Source organism: Dipodomys merriami, unplaced genomic scaffold (genome assembly GCF_024711535.1).
Source record: "Dipodomys merriami isolate MVZ:Mamm:240054 unplaced genomic scaffold, mDipMer1.0.p SCAF_33, whole genome shotgun sequence".
In the NCBI taxonomy this organism is placed as follows: domain Eukaryota; kingdom Metazoa; phylum Chordata; class Mammalia; order Rodentia; family Heteromyidae; genus Dipodomys; species Dipodomys merriami.
The window spans coordinates 18,030,088-18,048,814 of NW_027204826.1; the positions used below are offsets into that span (position 1 = coordinate 18,030,088).

Consider the following 18,727-nt stretch of genomic DNA (forward strand, 5'->3'; position numbering starts at 1 on the left):
GCCGGCAGCGCGGGCGGCGATGAGCGCCTCGGCCGCCACCGGCGTGTTCGCGCTGTCGCTCGCCGCCATCCCGGTCACCTCCGTCTTTAACCTCCTGGCGGCGGGGCACGGGTGAGTGCGGGCCGGGCACCGGGGGGTGCGGGCCGGGCGGGGGGGGGGTGAGTGCGGGCCAGGCACGGAGGAGTGCGGGCTGGGTGAGTGCGGGCCAGGCACGGGGGAGTGCGGGCTGGGTGAGTGCGGGCCAGGCACGGGGGAGTGCGGGCTGGGTGAGTGCGGGCCAGGCACGGGGGGGGTGCGGGCCAGGCACGGGGGGGGGGTGCGGGCCAGGCACGGGGGGGGGGTGCGGGCTAGGCACGGGGGGGGGGTGCGGACCAGGCACGGGGGGGTGCGGGCCAGGCACGGGGGGGGGGGTGCGGGCCAGGCACGGGGGGGGTGCGGGCCAGGCACGGGGTGGTGCGGGCCGGGGGCGGGATGCGGGCCGGGCAAGGGGGTTGCGGGCGGGGGGGGGGGGGGAGCGGCCCCCCAGCCTGCGCCCCGTGTCTGCCCCCCCAGCAGCTCTGGGCAGCGCCCCGGGCCCTCCAGCCTGGGCGCCCGCACTCAGAGACGGAGCCAGAGAGCTCCGCGGACGCAGGGAAGACGGGCTGCGGGGCGCGGGGCGCGGGGCGGCCGTCCCTGACAGGGAAGACGGGCTGCGGGGCGCGGGGCGCGGGGCGGCCGTCCCTGACAGACAGGGAAGACGGGCTGCGGGGCGCGGGGCGCGGGGCGGCCGTCGGGGCGGCCGAGGTGCACTGGCTGGAGGAAGGGGAGGCAGTGGCCTCGGGTGTGGGCTGGGCCACCGCGGGGCAGGAAGGAAGGCGCTCCCGCCGTCCCGTCCCGCCGTCCCGCGCCGGCCCCCCCTGCAGGTTACACCCACTGACCCCTGGCGCCGGCCCTCCCCCGCTGTCCCCTTTCCCACAAGCCCCGGGGCCTGGGGACCCCGGGAGGCAGCTGTGATCTGCCGACCTACTTCCCGAGGATGCCACAAACCAGTTCAGTTCACACAGGCCTCCTCCTGCTCCCAAGAGCACCACCGGGTGCTGGGCCGGGTGCTGGGGCAGGTGCCGGGGCCGGTGCTGGTGCTGGGGCCGGTGCTGGTGCTGGGGCCGGTGCTGGTGCTGGGGCCGGTGCTGGTGCTGGGGCCGGGGTTGGTGCTGGTGCTGGGGCCCGGGCCGGTGCTGGTGCTGGGGCCGGTGCTGGTGCTGGGGCCGGTGCCGGGGCCGGTGCTGGTGCTGGGGCCGGTGCTGGTGCTGGTGCTGGGGCCGGTGCTGGTGCTGGGGCCGGTGCTGGTGCCGGGGCTGGTGCTGGAGCTGGGGCTGGTGCTGGTGCTGGGGCCGGTGCTGGTGCTGGGGCAGGTGCTGGGGCCGGTGCTGGTGCTGGTGCTGGGGCTGGTGCTGGTGCTGGGGCCGGTGCTGGTGCTGGTGCCAGTGCTGGTGCTGGGGCAGGTGCTGGGGCCGGTGCTGGGGCCGGGCCGGTGCTGGGGCTGGGGCCGGTGCTGGGGCTGGGGCTGGGGCCGGGGCCGCGGCCGGGCCGAGCCTTGCCCACCAGCACCTGTCTCAGGCTGCTCTGCTCACCGTGAGATCACCTTCTGCACACGCAGTCCCCCGCCAGGCCAGCACCACATCCTGACACACACGGGCGCGCCCTCCAGCCTGTGAGAATGGAGCTGAGAGTGCGTTTGTCCTTCATCTGCACACTGTTCACCCTTCCTCTTATCATGAACGGCTGATCCACCCATCCATGCACCCATCCCGTCTGTCTAGAATGTGGGACCACCTGCCGCCCATCCGCATCTGTTCAGTCACCTGTCAGCCTATGCTCGCACGCATCCATCCATCCGTCCCTCTTCTCCCTCTGTGGCTATCGGGGCATATCCATGGCCAAGGTTTTCCTGAGGTCTCCGTGTCAGGCATGGGCTGTGGGGGTCGGTCCTGGGGGAGGTGTGGGCTGTGGAGGTTGGTCCTGGGGGTGTGTGGGCTGTGGGGGTTGGTCCTGGGGGTGTGGGGCAGACTGTGAGGGTCAGTCCTGGGGGTGTGTGGGCTGTGGGGATCGGTTCTGGGGGTGTGTGGGCTGTGGGGGTCGGTCCTGGGGGTGTGTGGGCTATGGGGGTCGGTCCTGGGGGTGTGTGGGGCAGACTGTGGGGGTCAGTCCTGGGGGGGTGTGGGCTGTGGGGATCGGTCCTGGGGGGGTGTGGGCTGTGGGGATCGGTTCTGGGGGGTGTGGGCTGTGGGGGTGGGTTCTGGTGGTGTGTGGGCTGTGGGGGTCGGTTCTGGGGGGGGTGGGCTGTGGGGATCGGTTCTGGGGGGGTGTGGGCTGTGGGGGTTGGTCCTGGGGGGGGGTATGGACTGTGGGGGTCGGCCCTGGGGTGTGGCCTGGCAGCAGCTCTGAGCTTTGGTGGGGAAGTTCCGGTGTGCCAGGCCATCAGGGAGGTCTGTCTGGCTCTTTGTACAGGGCGTGGGAGGGGGATGCAGCTTAGGAACTGGAGGCGATCTGGTGGGCAGGAGAATGTCCCCCGCAGACAGGGCCTGGCTGCTCCCTGTGCTTACTGGGACATGGTCCCGTCCCCCCCCCCCCCCCCCCCCCCGCAGACAGGGCTGGGTCCCTGCCCCCTGCCTGCTCCCTGTGCTCACCGGGACATGGTCCCCCCCCCCCCCCCCCCCCCCCCCGCAGACAGGGCTGGGTCCCTGCCCCCTGCCTGCTCCCTGTGCTCACCGGGACATGGTCCCGCCCCCTCCCCCGCAGACAGGGCTGGGTCCCTGCCCCCTGCCTGCTCCCTGTGCTCACCGGGACATGGTCCCGCCCCCTCCCCCCAGACAGGGCTGGGTCCCTGCCCCCTGCCTGCTCCCTGTGCTCACCGGGACATGGTCCTCCCCCCCCCCCCCCCCCCCCCCCCCCCCCCCCGCAGACAGGGCTGGGTCCCTGCCCCCTGCCTGCTCCCTGTGCTCACCGGGACATGGCCCCCGCCCCCCTCCCCCCCCCCCCCCCCCCGCAGACAGGGCTGGGTCCCTGCCCCCTGCCTGCTCCCTGTGCTCACCGGGACATGGTCCCGCCCCCCCCCCCCCCCCCCCCCGCAGACAGGGCTGGGTCCCTGCCCCCTGCCTGCTCCCTGTGCTCACCGGGACATGGTCCCGCCCCCCCCCCCCCCCCCCCCCCGCAGACAGGGCTGGGTCCCTGCCCCCTGCCTGCTCACTGAGCTCACCGGGACATGGTCCCGCCCCCTCCCCGCAGACAGGGCTGGGTCCCTGCCCCCTGCCTGCTCCCTGTGCTCACCGGGACATGGTCCCCCCCTCCCCCCCCCCCCCCGCAGACAGGGCTGGGTCCCTGCCCCCTGCCTGCTCCCTGAGCTCACCGGGACATGGTCCCGCCCCCTCCCCCGCAGACAGGGCTGGGTCCCTGCCCCCTGCCTGCTCCCTGTGCTCACCGGGACATGGCAGCGCGCTGTGTCCCCGCCCCCAGCCCCCTGCTGCCCTGTGCCGGCTGTGAACTGCCGGACAGCTGGGTGGAGGGAGCCAGGCAGGAGCTATATTAGGGTCAGGGTGGGTGGGACAGAGGCCGCTCTGGACCCAGCTGGGAGACACTGGGTCCCTAATGAAGGAGCACAAGCCAAGAGGAGCGAAGAATGAGGCTCTGGGCCTTGAGGCCCCAAGCCACAGGCTATATCCTAGAAAGGTCCAGGAGCGCTAGGCAAGCTGTATGAGCTGCACTGAGGGCAGGGCTGGCTGTGGAGCTGTGGGCAGAGGCAGCGGTACCTGGGAATCACATAGCTTGGAAACAAGTGTGTTCCAGGCCCCGCTGTGTGTGTGTGGGTGAGTGGTCACCTGCTCTGGTGGCTGTGTGTGTGTTGGTGAGTGGTCACCTGCTCTGGTGGCTGTGTGTGTGTGGGTGAGTGGTCACCTGCTCTGGTGGCTGTGTGTGTGTTGGTGAGTGGTCACCTCCTGCTCTGGTGGCTGTGTGTGTGTGGGTGAGTGGTCACCTCCTGCTCTGGTGGCTGTGTGTGTGGGTGAGTGGTCACCTGCTCTGGTGGCTGTGTGTTGGTGAGTGGTCACCTGCTCTGGTGGCTGTGTGTTGGTGAGTGGTCACCTCCTGCTCTGGTGGTGGTGTGTTGGTGAGTGGTCACCTGCTCTGGTGGCTGTGTGTGTGTTGGTGAGTGGTCACCTGCTCTGGTGGCTGTGTGTGTGTGGGTGAGTGGTCACCTGCTCTGGTGGCTGTGTGTTGGTGAGTGGTCACCTCCTGCTCTGGTGGCTGTGTGTGTGTGGGTGAGTGGTCACCTGCTCTGGTGGCTGTGTGTGTGTTGGTGAGTGGTCACCTCCTGCTCTGGTCCTCACAGCTCCTGGACAATCGTAGGGGTCGCTGCACTCATCCTGCTTCTGGTGGCCCTGGTGGCCCGAGTCCTTGTCACGAGAAAGCCGCCCCGGGACCCCCTGTTCTATGGTAGGTTGGGACCCCCCGTCCTATGGAAGGTCTGACCCCCCGTCCTATGGAAGGTCGGGACCCCTGTTCTATGGAAGGTCTGACCCCCTGTCCTATGGAAGGTCTGACCCCCTGTCCTATGGAAGGTCTGACCCCCTGTCCTATGGAAGGTCGGGACCCCCCGTCCTATGGAAGGTCGGGACCCCCCATCCTATGGAAGGTCGGGACCCCCCTGTCCTATGGAAGGTCGGGACCCCCCTGTCCTATGGAAGGTCGGCCCCCCTGTTCTATGGTAGGTCGGGCCCCCTGTCCTATGGAAGGTCTGACCCCCTGTCCTATGGAAGGTCTGACCCCCTGTCCTATGGAAGGTCGGGCCCCCTGTTCTATGGAAGGTCGGGGCCCCCTGTCCTATGGAAGGTCGGGACCCCCCGTCCTATGGAAGGTCGGGACCCCCCTGTCCTATGGAAGGTCGGCCCCCCTGTTCTATGGTAGGTCGGGCCCCCTGTCCTATGGAAGGTCTGACCCCCTGTCCTATGGAAGGTCAGGGCCCCCTGTCCTATGGAAGGTCGGGACCCCCCGTCCTATGGAAGGTCGGGACCCCCCTGTCCTATGGAAGGTCTGACCCCCTGTTCTATGGTAGGTCGGGCCCCCTGTCCTATGGAAGGTCTGACCCCCTGTCCTATGGAAGGTCGGGCCCCCTGTCCTATGGAAGGTCGGGGCCCCCTGTTCTATGGAAGGTCTGACCCCCTGTCCTATGGAAGGTCGGCCCCCCTGTCCTATGGTAGGTCGGGACCCCCCTGTCCTATGGAAGGTCGGGACCCCCTGTTCTATGGAAGGTCTGACCCCCTGTCCTATGGAAGGTCGGGCCCCCTGTTCTATGGAAGGTCGGGGCCCCCTATCCTATGGAAGGTCGGGCCCCCTGTCCTATGGAAGGTCTGACCCCCTGTCCTATGGAAGGTCGGGGCCCCCTGTCCTATGGAAGGTCGGGGCCCCCTGTTCTATGGAAGGTCGGCCCCCCTGTTCTATGGAAGGTCGGGGCCCCCTGTCCTATGGAAGGTCTGACCCCCTGTCCTATGGAAGGTCTGACCCCCTGTCCTATGGAAGGTCGGGGCCCCCTGTCCTATGGAAGGTCTGACCCCCTGTCCTATGGAAGGTCGGGCCCCCTGTTCTATGGAAGGTCGGCCCCCCTGTTCTATGGAAGGTCTGACCCCCTGTCCTATGGAAGGTCAGGGCCCCCTGTCCTATGGAAGGTCGGGCCCCCTGTTCTATGGAAGGTCGGGGCCCCCTGTCCTATGGAAGGTCGGCCCCCCTGTTCTATGGAAGGTCTGACCCCCTGTCCTATGGAAGGTCGGCCCCCCTGTTCTATGGAAGGTCGGCCCCCCTGTTCTATGGAAGGTCGGGGCCCCCTGTCCTATGGAAGGTCAGGGCCCCCTGTCCTATGGAAGGTCGGCCCCCCTGTTCTATGGAAGGTCGGGGCCCCCTGTCCTATGGAAGGTCTGACCCCCTGTCCTATGGAAGGTCGGGCCCCCTGTTCTATGGAAGGTCGGCCCCCCTGTTCTATGGAAGGTCGGGGCCCCCTGTTCTATGGAAGGTCGGGGCCCCCTGTCCTATGGAAGGTCTGCTTGGAGGGAGCGGGTGTGCGTCCCTGTCATGACACCACCCTCAGCCTTCAGCCATGGCTCCCCGCAGGACTCCTCTGAGCCGGCTGGGTGCCAGAGCTGCAGGTGCAGGGCTGTTTGAGGCTGCGCCCTCCATCACACCCCTAGGTCTCCCCCCACCCTGCCCCCAGCATGCTCTTCACCTGGGCCTCCTGCCTTTAGCCAGCACTTGCAGCTCCCTTTGTGAGCATGGATGCATGGCCTGAAGCCTTGGTCTGTACACCTGAATAAGAGACTAGCATTCCTACTGTGGGCATTCAGCATTACATGTGTGTTCTCTCAAGACTTGTCAGTACTGGGCAAACAAAAGCCACAGCACAGGGGAGCAGCTGCAGTGACCCCGAGCGCCTCGGCAGTATTATTGGAACTCTCCTCACAAACGCCCTGCCACTTAGGAATGAAGAGGCCAGCTCCGAGATTTCCCAGGAGTGTGGTTAGAGCCACAAGCTCGTGAGAACAGCACTGACACTGCCTCGTCTGCCGGACCCCCTCCCTCCTGTCCTTCCTTCTTCCCTTCTTCCTGCTGGGGTTTGAACTCAGGGCCTTGCCCTTGCTAGGTCGTCCTGCCCCCAGACCTTTTTGGTTTGGTTATTTTTCAAGCGGAGTCTCACAGTTTTCACCAGGGCTAGCCTCAGCCTCTGTACTCCTGCCCATTTCTCCCTGCAGCTGGGGTGGCAGGCGTAGGGCACCATCCCCCTTGGCTTATCGACGGAGACAGTGTTTCACTAGCTTTTTTTTTTTTGGTGGGGGGGGGGGTCTGGTCATGGGGCCTTGAACTCTGGGCCTGGGCGCTGTCCCTCAGCTCTTCAGCTCAAGGCTAGCGCTCTACCACTTGAGCCACAGTGCTACTTCCAGCTTTTTTCTGCTTATGTGGTGCTGGGGAATTGAACCCAGGGCCTCATGCATGCAAGGCAAGCGCTCTACCACTGAGCCACCTTCCCAGCCCTTCACTACCTTTTTTGCCTGGTCTTAAACCTTAATATTCCCAGGAAGCTGGGGTGCTGGCCGTGCACCTCTGGTCGTGGGGGAGCCCCTCTGCCTGGCCCGTTCACGGTGTCTCCTGTGGCCCGCGTGTCTCCCTGGTGGGCCATTTCATTCTTCTGGCTTTTCCTGTGGTGATGCTGGTACCGCTCATTCCCCAAATTCAGGTGTCCTACCTCAGCACTTGCTGAGCCCCGTGGGGCTGGGGCTGGGGGTCCGGCTCCGGGTTGGCTTTCGGGCAGCTCCATGTGTCTCCTCAGCAGCTCCGGAGCACAGGTCTCCATCTGGGCTGGCAGAGGTGCAGAGGGGAGCGGGAGGGCCTTGGCCTGGAGCTGGCACTCTGCCTCCTCTCTGAGGGCAGAGAAAGTTCCACCACGAAGTCCTCTACCTGGTGAGCCTCAGAGGAGGAAGAGGGTGGAGAGGACCATGGCTCCCAGGCCATCCGCCAGGACCTTCAGGGCCTACGCTGTCGGGGCTGGCTGGAGGCTGGGCTGCGTGGGGCCGCCCGACTCCGGAGCCACATCCTTTCCCTGTCTCCCTTGGCGTTGCTCAGCTCCCGCTGCCCCCCCCTCCTCGCCACTCCCCCGCACCACTCACCTCCCCCGCCTCCCGGTGGGCTCCGTCCTCCAGCTGGGCGCACACTGCAGCTGCAGGAGCGAGCCCCAGGCCAGGCCCTCACTCACCTGTGCGGTAACCGCGTCCCGGCGACTCCTGGAGGGTCAGGGGCGTCAGGGGTCTGTGCGCCGTGCGGTGTGGGGAGAGGCCGCATGGGCAGCGAGATCCGGGTTTGCTAGTCTCTGTCGCAGTGCCACGCGTCCGTCCCCTGGCTCGCCGTCCGTCTCTAGGACGGCTGTGCTGAATCGCGGCGTCCTTTGTTGCAGTGTACGCAGTCTTCGGATTCACCAGCGTGGTGAGCCTCATCACGGGCCTGGAGCAGGACGGTGTCATCGATGGCTTCATGACACACTACCTGAGAGAGGTAGGCCTCCCAGCCACTGTCAGGGTGCTGCTCCTCCTCTGTCCCCACTTCAGAGGCAGGCTGGGGCCGGGCGCACACGGAGCTCTCCAGGGGCTGCTCCCTCCACCCTGTCCCTTTGCGTGAATACAGTAAGTATGTGTCTATTAAAAGCACATTAAACCAGGCAGTGGTGGCTCACGCCTATAATCCCAGCTACTCAGGAGGCTGAGATCTGAGGACCACAGTTCAAAGACAGCCGGGCAGGAAAGTCCAGTTAACCACCAGAAAACTGGAAGTGACGCTGTGGTTCAAGTGGTAGAGCGCTAGCCTTGAGCTGAAGAGCTGAGGGACAGCGCCCAGGCCCAGAGTTCAAGTCCCATGACCAAAAAAAAAAAAGCCTATTAAAATCTCAGAAGACCAAATCAGCCTTCAAGTTGAGGTGAAACCCAAGGTATGAACGCTGCTGGGTTAGCTCAGACCCTCCCAGAGGGAGGGTGTCGGTCTGGGTCTGTGTGTCCATTTCATAGGGACTGACCAGAGCTCAGGGAGGCTGACACGCACTCTGGGTCACACAGCAGATGGAGCAGTGGGAAGTCTAGTCCTCGTGTGAGGGGTCTGGATGCTACCTCGTGCGGGCAGAGGCTTCACATCGGGGCGGACGCGGTCAACCCAGGAGGATGGGCACGTGGGGAAGGGTCGATGTCTCCAGCCGGGACCCCAGGAACAAGGCAGCCTCTGCGACCGTGCTGGGAAGGGCCAGCCGCCAGGAGCATCAGCATGAGGGTGACGACACCACGGTGGTGGCAGGGAGGGCCAGGCCCAGGAGACCGTGGCTTTGGAGTGGAAGTGTTTGCTGGAGCCGAGAGGCAGAGGAGCTCAGTGCTGCCGAGTGGCTGACGACTGGATCCGTGGGGGGGGGGGGGGGGGGAGGGCGGGGAGGGGTGGCAGGCATTCCCAAGGGAATGCAGAGGGGCCGAGGCTGGAGGGGGGACATGGGTGGCCGGGCCGCAGGTGTGCGCACTGACACCCTGGGACAGGGGCATGTCAGTTGGGGGGGTGTTCTGGCTGACATCTCAACTGGCTGGCTTGCAGAAGTCTAGGTGGAGGTCCCCAAGGGCCGGGGGGTGGGGGGGAGGAGGAGGAGGGAGTGGGGCTTGTCCGCCCCGACGGGAGCAGCTGCCCAGAGGGCTGGAAGGCAGCCTGGAGAGGCTGGCAGGAGCTGGGGGCTCAGGCAGAGGCGTGCGGTGCGGTGCAGGGTGAGGCTGGGGCCTGTGTGGGGCGGCAGGAGAGGAGGGTGGGAAGCAGCAGGCTCTCCTCCGCGTGGGCCCCTCGGAGCCTGGGCGCCCTCACCCGTACGGAGCCGGTGCATTGGTCTCCTTGCGCCGCCTGGAAGGCAGAATGGAGGATGGCGTGGGGCGGGCTCAGCGCGCCGCCTGTCTGTGCACGCGAGAGGCCTCCCTGCCGGCCACGGCCAGCCTGGCTTCGTCCAGCGGGGTTTTCCCTGGGCACCCCTCCGGCCACGGCCAGGCTCCTCCAGGCACAGATTTGGCCTGTGAGTTGGTCGCATGATCACACTGACCACACCGCCATGTGCCTTGGCGTTGTACAAAGCTGAGTTGGTCCGTCAGGAGCCGCCGGCCCAGCCTTCCCCGCAGCAGCCGTGGTTAGTTCCCTTGTAACTGAGGTCCGGTGCTCCGCACGGAGTGCGTCCCACTCAAAGCGGCTTTCTTCCCCTGCTCTCCTCAGGGCGAGCCCTATCTGAACACGGCCCACGGGCACATGATCTGCTACTGGGACGGCTCGGCCCACTACCTGATGTACCTGGTGATGGTGGCAGCCATCGCCTGGGAGTAAGTCTGTGGGGGTCTCTCCACCTCAGCCCTGCGAGTGAGTCCGTAGGGAAAGCGTGCGCACAGGGGCGCACGGACGGCTGTGCTTGGTGTCAGCACACGTCGCGTGGGTCTGAGTTTCCTAGCACAGGGCCTTCTGGAACACGTCCTCTCGGTCTGGTCCCCACGCTGCTGGCCGCTGAGGCAGTGACCCCGTAGCTTTGAGGTCATGCTCTTCTAAGAACAGTCCCATTTTTAACAATTCAAGCACACATTCTAATGGAAGGTTCTGGTCTCAGTGCAGGGTGAAGCTTCTCCCCCTAGTTCAGCTGTGGCTCTGGGACCTGAGTCTGTGGGAAGGCTCAGACCACAGTTGTTTTCTCTGCTGGGAATGCTGGCTGTCCTGTGGGGTGCACAAGTGGCCCCGGCCTTCCCGAGACCCCAATGTCTTGAATCTGTGCATCATAGCCGTCAGGGAAGCCAGCAGTGTTCTCTGGTAGAACTGATGGCTCCCCCAGACCCAGCTCCTTCTGGGGTCTCAGAAAGCCTTTCTGGGGGAGGGACTCTCAAGGTGGCTTAAACCAGCTACTGTCCCCGGCTTTCACTCAAACAAGTCACATTCAAAATGGAAATGCTTGGCTGGCGGCCCATTTCTCCCCAAGGCCGCTGCACCTTTTCCCATCTCTCCTCCTGCAATGACCTGAGACACTGTGCTTTGTTCCCATGGGGTCAGCAGGCTGGGCTGGGCACTAAGTGCAGTATTCTCCACTTGTTCCTTCTGAACGCCTCCTAGCTTTCCATATATACTGAATCAGCCGCGGAAGGAACATCTTACCGGGCATGAGGGCTCAAAGTCTGGCAGCTGCTTTAGAATGTGGAGTTGGGTCAGGAATTCCCTTCCCCTTCGGGGCTCTGGCCGAAATTCCATGCTACTAAGGAAGGTCCATTTTACATTCCGCCACCCACACTTAGAATGACTTAAAATCTGGATCCAGCATCCCTTATGCTTCAGCCCCTCTTTCCCTTTCCGTGCTGAGTTTTGTACCTATGGGGAAATGCAAGGTCCAGCGAGGGCCACACTGTAGTTAAAGCCAGCAGAGCAGCGTGGCAGGCAGAGTTCTGTTCAAAAGGTTGCAAAGGAGGCTGTACACAGTCTATTGCACACAGAAATGGCCCCTTGTGTTTATTGCTCTTGATTCACTAAGTTTCTACGCGTGCAGTTCACTAGTGAGGAAAAATAACGTTGAGTATCACCTTTTGCTATGAGTATTATTTTAAGACAAGTGCACGGAGCCAAGGTTTTCTGTTGCAGGGAGAGTTACAGAACCGTTGGCCTGTACTGGGTTGGATCCATTGTAATGAGCACTGTGGTTTTTGTGCCTGGAAACATCATAGGTAAGAAACTTTATCTTAACATTCACTTTTCTTTTCTGCAGTTTTTTTTCTTTTCTTTTTTTTTTTTTTTTTTTTGGTTGGTCCTGGAGCTTGAACTCTAGGCCTGGGTGCTGTCCCTGAGCTCTTCAGCTCAAGACAAGTGCTCTACCACTTAAGCCACAGCACCACTTCCGATTTTTTTTTAATTTAATTTAATTTTATTTGAGAACATACTATACAGAGGGGTTACAATTACATGGGCAGGATAATGCATACATTTCTTACCAAGCATTGCAGCCTCCTCCTTTGTTTACCCTTCACCTCCCTTCCCAGCCACCCCCCTCCCCCCCCACACAAACCACTTCCGATTTTAATTGGTTAATTGGAGATGAAAGTCTCACAGATTTTCCTGCCCAGGCTGGCTTTGAACCGCCATGCTCAGCCTCCTGAGTAGCTAGGATTACAGGCGTGAGCCACCAGCGCCCGCCTGCAGTACTTTTTTAAGTAGAGAAATTATTTGGATGTAGGAAAACCAAGTAATTCAAAGCTTACAAAAAACAATTTGGCAAAGTTGTTCCTATTCCTCACTCTGTAATCTCAGCTCTTAAGAAATGTTCTGAATGACTACATTGTCAAGTAATGGGCTATTTTTACTTTCTAGAAGGAGACAGAGCGGCTGACTACGGCATTTGTGCAGCTATTTCTTCCAACTCTTTGTATTTTAAATAACTCCTGACACTCTATGAGAACTTCATAAATGTACACAGAAATTAAGACTCTTGAAGGCTATATAAGACATTATTTATGAGTGTAGAAAATTAGGATATTACATGTGCTTCTTTTTTTTTTTTTTTGGGTCCAGTCGTGGGGCCTGAACTCTGGGCCTGGGCGCTGTCCCTCAGCTCTTCAGCTCAAGGCTAGCGCTCTACCATTTGAGCCACAGCGCCACTTCCGGCTTTTTTGTTTTTGCTTATGTGGTGCTGAGGGATCGAACCCAGGGCCTCAGGCATGCAAGGCAAGTGCTCTACCACTGAGCCATCTTCCCAGCCCTTACATGTGCTTCTTGATATTGTAGATAAAGACATGACTGTTAATAAACATCAGATAGTTTTTCTGTTAGTACACATAAATTGTACAAAGGAAACTGTAGCATTTCCACAGATGCATACAGTGTACTTGGAGTGCATCATCCCTCTATTATATTCCCTCAGCCTTCTTCCTCTTTTTGAACAGTGCTGTGGAGGGTTTCACTATGCTATCTTTATACACACATAAATACACATATCTATGTGTGTGTAGATATATTTATAATTTAATAGTTTTAAATTGACCTTTTATCTCATGAAAATAAAGCTTTTTCCATAGCAAAATTTTAGATGATTTGAGGTGGGGTTATGTCTTTACTATTGCTTGTACTTTGACATGCTTGAATAAACTTTTGATCCTCTCTCTCTCTCTCTCTCTCTCTCTCTCTCTTAAACAGGGAAGTTTGGAGTACAAATTTGTCCTGCTTTTTTTTTAAGCATACCATATGGCTGTCTTTCTATCTGGGCTGGTTTCAGAATCTATAATCAGCCATCAGAAAATTACAATTATCCTTCAAAGGTAACTTTATTAAGAGTGTGATTTTTTTTTTTTTTGGATCATTCATAGTGCTTGAACTCTGGGCCTAGGCATTGTCCCTGAGCTCTTTTGCTCAAGGCTGGTGCTCTACCACTTTAAGCTACAGCACCACTTCCTGTTTTCTGGTGGTTAAGTGGAGATAAAGGGTCTCACAGACTTTCCTGCCAGGGCTGGCTTTGAAGCGCAATACTCAGATCTCAGCTTTCTGGGTAGCTGGGATTACAGTCGTGAATCACCGGCACTTTTGAACTTTAAAAAGCTGGTGGCTTGTATGAAGTTTAAACGTAGCTTGTTCTCAACTCAGAGCTCACCTAGGTCCATGCGCCATGAACAGAACTGAGCCTCTGAGGAGCGGAGCACTGAGGCATTTGGTCAGCTGACCGTGCCGAGTACAGCACTGTATGCATCTCAGTCCACACTGCAGATGGCCTGTTTCTATCTGACGCCCCCTTCTATTGGCTAGGCCTCACTTTTGGGAACTCCTGTGGTAGTGGTCTTATCCAAGACTTTGGCTCTTATCAGCTCCTGCATAGGTAGTTGTTTAAAAGATAAAGCTAACAGTAACTCTAGCTTTAGCCTTGGCCTGCCTGTTTTCAAAGGTTCATGTGAGTGCCAACGGAGTGCTCAGGTCTCAAGACCCACGGAGACCTTCGTTAGTGTCATCCTTAACGCTAAAACACGGCAAAGGGGCCAACGTGAGCTGTGCCACGCAGTGCTGGGAGAAACAGGAGTTCCAGTCCCGTACTGGCACCAAAAAAGAAAAAAAGGAAGCATAAGATAGATTATGGGCTGGGCAAAAGTGAGATCGTATCACAAAAATAGCGAGTGCAAAGAAGGTTTGGGGCTGTGGCTCAGCGGGAAGAGCTCCCACATAATAAACGCTGAGGCTCTGAGTTCAAACTTCAGCACAACAAATACAAACAAACGATTCAGTAGATTTCGGGTTCTTTGAACTCTGGACTTGGCTCCTGAGTTACAAATTCTGTTTTAGGTTGTTCAAGAGGTACAAGCAAAGGGCCTGCTGAGAAGACCTTGTGACTTGATGTTGGTCCTGTGTCTCCTTCTGGCCACTGGGTTTTGCCTGTTCAGAGGCCTGGTAAGCCTAGCGTAACTACACTGTCAGTGCTTCTGGTGGGGAAACACCCGGAAATAAGTTCTGGGGTACTCTGCGTGCGTGTGTGTGTGTGTGTGTGTGTCCTGTCCTAGGGTTTGAACTCAGGACTTGGATACAGTCTCTGATGCTTTTTGCTGAAGGCTAGTGCTCTACCACTTGAGCTATTTGGGTAGTTAATTGGTGATAAGAGTTGCACAGACTTTCTTGCCTGGCTTCAAGAGCGATCCTCAGATCTCAGCCTCCTGAGTGTTTAGGATTACAGGTGTGAGCCACCAGTGCCCTTCTTAGGCTAGAATTCTCGGGAATCTATTAAAATCTGATCAGATCCTGGAGCCTCAGACCTGCTCCCTGCCTCCAAGGGCAGCTCGTCCTGAGCTTTCACACAGCCTTCTTCTAGTCCTTAGATCAAACTCTATCCCTGTCTTCCTCTCCTAGTTTTAGGATGTGAAAATTCAGCCGTTAGAATTGTTTCCTGTGGTTGCTTGGATGTTTCTTATTTAGATGTAAGTGTCTTTGGTAAGGTGATGTCTCGATTCCAGCACAACCCTAGCACCAGGCACCACATATTCTCCGGGAGTGGGGGTGAGGGAGGCGGGCACGGTGCTGCCAGCCAGAAATCCTAGCACTCAGGGGGCTGAGGCAGGAGGACCAGGGGTTTGAGAAGAGCCTGGGCTACACAGAAAGCTCAAGGCCGGCCTAGGCTGAGATCCTATCTCAGAAAGTCAACAAACCAAACCAAGAAATGAGTAGGAGCAATGGAACTGAGGGTCAAGTGTTCACCTATGTAGGGCCACATAGAACGGCCATGTGAACTTCTTGCTGAGAATAATGTGGGGTAAATTACTCTCACTCTGGAGTCTCTGTCCTGATGTGGTGATGGGCATTAAAGGCACACAGGCATGTCATTTTGGTCTTTCCCTTTCTCATTTTCTTAGTGCCATAGCTAAAAGACAGACCTATAAGTTTTGGAGTTGGAATCCTGGCCCTGTCCTCTTAATCTCCAAGCCATAATTTTCTCCTCTGTAAACCAGTACTGCCTTCTTTGTTCTGGAGATTAAGATAATGGACCTAAACGATCAGAAGAGAGTCTTATACATAGTAAATAATAAGTGACTGCTGTTGAGCTCTTACCCGTTCGGTGATCCTGCATGCTGCCCGTTTTACAACTTGTTACATTTGAGCCGCATTGCGTGGCTGGTGCATTCAGCTTCAGGAGCAGTGGCTCACCATCCCACAACTGCCGGCGCTGCAGAGCTGAGCCACGGCGTGCCAGGTGCCAGCTGATGTCCCCAACCCAGGATGAGACGCCGTTCTTAGCGTGGTCTGTGCAGTCTGAATCTTCCACAAGAATTTGGCCTAGGACACAAGAGACAGAAATACAGAAGGCAAGGCCATAGGCTTTCCTTAGACCGCTGAAATGGTTCTTTGGTTAGTTTGCTCCAGTTCTCCAAACGCAGATAACAAGTAATGGGAACAGGTGGTGTTCCCGCCTAGCCATTTCCAGCTCCTTTGCACCTGAGGGAAAATGTGCATGTGTGTGTGGCTGGCAGAGCATTTGCAGTTGGGCCTTTGGGACAGGGCTCGATCTGCGTTCTGTGTTATGTAAGATTTTTTTTATGGCCAAGGACACAAGACTGGTGTGTGTGTGGGGGGGGGAGGGAGAGGAGGTGATTCAGGAGTATGCCAAAGAGATGCTGCTACTCTCTTTCCAAGTGGACAGAGGTCCAGCACCCTGCTCCCCAAGCATGGCCCTTCCCTGCCCCCCTGGGCCTGTGAGGCCCTGGAGAGGAGACGACACCATTTCCGAGTCTTACAAGGCATGATAAGGTGCATTTGATATGGACAGGTGCTTTATGTCTATAGGGCCTTTCCCAGAAGAGAGGAACTTGCCATGTAAAGCCAACCAGGTTTCAGCTACTAAACCCAGATCCTTTATGAGCCTGTGCAAGTTACTGATAATAGTCTTAGTTTCTACCTCCTGCTCCATTATTAACCTCTGCTCAATCTCCTTAGATAAATCTGCAGCATAGTTCCATTCTTTGCTTTTTCTCTGACGAGCCTCTTCAGTGCAGTTTTTGTTCAACAGCCAGACAGCTGTGACTAAACCTGATGCCTTTATAGCCTTATCAGAGAACCCTGGGCTCAGAAGTGGCTGTGTTTACGGAACAACTTCACCTTGTTTTCAGGTTGCGTTGGACTGCCCCGCTGAGCTCTGCCGGTTATACACACAGTTTCAGGAGCCCTACCTAAAGGACCCCGTGGCTTACCCTAAAGTTCAGGTTGAGTACTTGTTACGCTGCCCATTAGCAAATGTCCATTTTTTTCTTTTCATTCAGATCACACATCTACTGACGTTCCCTCCCTGTTCAATGCAGATGCTGGCGTACATGTTCTATTCTGTCCCCTACTTTGTGATCGCCTTTTACGGCCTCGTGGTCCCAGGGTGCTCCTGGATGCGGGACGTCACGCTGATACACGCCGGAGGCCTGGCCCAGGTATGGAGGGCTGACTGGTGATGTGAGTGCATTGCTGCCCAGTGCTCTATGAGCGTAGGGCTCACGGCAGTACCTGGCACGTCACCGTTACGCAAGCTGGGAGGAGACAGGCCTTTAGAGAGTAATGAACCTGAAGACAGCGTGTATAATCACCCCCGAACCAAAGAAACTGGGCAAAAGCTGGGGGACCTATTTGCTGTGGGCTCCCTGCTGCCATCAAGGCAGACTGAGTCCCGTGAGTCGGGGACCTCGCCCCCCTTCTGTGCAGGGCTGCGAGCACTCACCTGTGGATCACCGGGTTGAACCTGGATGGCCTTCCTAGGAGTTTCCTAAGGCGTTCCTTCAGGAAAGCGTTATCTGGAGTCAAGACCAGGAGGAGCACACGTCATTAGGGGACTAATGCAAACCTTATTTATGCCTTGGCCCCACGTGTCTGACTCATTACTAGACACATTCTCTATTCGAGCTAGACTTTGGGTCTAACATCTTTTTGTGCTTCTTTCCTTTGAGGGAAACACCCCCAAGAGGATCTTGAAACAAAGGGAGCCCAAGTTTTCACCAAAACAGAGTGCCAGGTCCTGAGCAGGCATCACAGAAGAGCCCCAAGTCTGTGGCGCCATTCTGAGCCCTCGTTAGAACCCCTACCTTGTCGGGAGGGAGGTCCTGTCGCTACCCACTCTACAGGTGACACACCCGGCCCAGGGTCACCTTGCTGTCTGTCGGGCAGGGCTGGAATGGGACTCTGCCACCTGCTTCCAGAGTCCGTGCTGATGCATGGCTATGGCTCTCAGAAAGTCCTTAAGATAGCAGGTCCCGTTTCAGCTAAACAACCCAGCCCTGGTCCCAAGGGCCACGTCCCTTCTTCCCTGTGACATTCATGTCACAGCCCACTGTGCAGGCAGAACTGCAGTTTCTAGCCATGCTTTCTAGGTTGCTGGTCTAGAGCTTAGGAGAGCGATGGAAATGCAACTTTGTTCACATTCAGTGCCACATTTTCCATTCCACTCAAGCCACCTTAAAAAGAAAAAGAGCATACCTCTATAAATTAGTTGCATAACTAGAAGAGAATTTAGAATGAAATAAGAGGACAACCCCGTGAACCTCCAGTTCACGTCACTGAAGTGAAGTGATTACAGATGCAGAACTTGGGCAGCTGTGAGCTCACTCACCCACTGGACCCAAAGCCAGCGCAGGGAGGCCTGGGGCGCCTGCAGTGCTGCCCAGGGGTGGCTGCCTGACAGGCCAGTGCTGGGCGGGGACAGCCCTCTGCAGGTGAGCCTGAGCTTGTGGTTCAGGCGAGGAGCGGCAGGTGCCTGGCCTTGGGATCCCTTCTGCTAACGAGGCGCAGGGCAGCGCCTCCATTTCCGAGAATGGCCTCATGGACATATGAAAATAGAAAAGTTCTTTATAGATCCATTTTGATTCTGGATAGGCACAAGACTCTTACTGTTGAACGTTTATTGAGCTTTAACAATGTGATAGGTGCCACACAAAACATTTGACACAGTTCCTGCCCAGTGGGCTTACAATCTAACCTAAGGACATGATCGTTTTTCCGTGTTGCTGTGAGTCTGCTGTGGTGAGGATGAGGTATAGCTGCACCGGCCAGCGCGTCAGAGCACGGGCCGGGCCGCAAAGCGGCTGACTTCCCCACGCAAGGAGGCACAGCCGCCCGGTCCTTACTCTGAAAGCACAGCTGGTGCCTTTTCCAAATCTGATCAATTCTGCAATGTGCACAAGTCCATAATGTCACCAAACCCACATTTCTGAGAAAATAGGGTTGAAAACTGGCCTCTAGTCCAGAAGAAAAGGTTTAGGTATATATTCAGAAAAAGGCATTCAAAGTGGGCCCTAGGGAGTTCTTGAGTGTCCCAGCCGCAGCTGGGGGGGGAGGGGGGGAGTGCCCCCAGGGGCTCGTGGCTCACGGTCCTTTTGTCCTTGTGGCCCAGAGTTCCAGGTGTATCTCTGGGTTGTTCGGGCATCTGCCTGGAGGCGTCTGGGCGGGGCACACTCCGCCTTGCTGTCACCAGGCAGATAATCCTCTTGTTGGTCCTTGGCAGCCAACACTTAATTCACTTCCTTTCTCCAGAGGATAGAAAGCACGTACCAGAAGCATGCAGAGTGTCCAGGTGATTTAGAAAGCGACAGCCCATTCGCTTATCTGCCAGGGATACACACGCACGCTGCTCGCGAGAGCCGGCGGCCGTCCCTCCTCGGGGTCAGACGCTTGCAGCCGGTCATCTGCTGAC

General features: G+C 58.3%; 1 protein-coding gene across 3 annotated transcripts in view; it reads left to right on the plus strand.

Moving 5' to 3' along the window:
- Positions 1 to 18,727, plus strand: part of Tm6sf1 (transmembrane 6 superfamily member 1) — a 20,397-nt gene continuing 1,670 nt past the window's right edge. The window contains exons 1-9 of one of the 3 annotated variants that reach the window (XM_070043354.1): positions 1 to 111; positions 4,364 to 4,467; positions 7,967 to 8,064; positions 9,790 to 9,893; positions 11,185 to 11,267; positions 12,730 to 12,851; positions 13,861 to 13,965; positions 16,170 to 16,262; positions 16,359 to 16,478. In XM_070043354.1, the coding sequence (XP_069899455.1) occupies positions 20 to 111; positions 4,364 to 4,467; positions 7,967 to 8,064; positions 9,790 to 9,893; positions 11,185 to 11,267; positions 12,730 to 12,851; positions 13,861 to 13,965; positions 16,170 to 16,262; positions 16,359 to 16,478 (921 nt within the window). In that variant the 5' untranslated portion in view covers positions 1 to 19. Of the gene's footprint in view, positions 112 to 4,363; positions 4,468 to 5,073; positions 5,083 to 7,966; positions 8,065 to 9,789; positions 9,894 to 11,184; positions 11,268 to 12,729; positions 12,852 to 13,860; positions 13,966 to 16,169; positions 16,263 to 16,358; positions 16,479 to 18,727 lie in introns of those variants that run through there. The other 2 variants (XM_070043355.1, XM_070043356.1) reach the window with 2 other exon arrangements.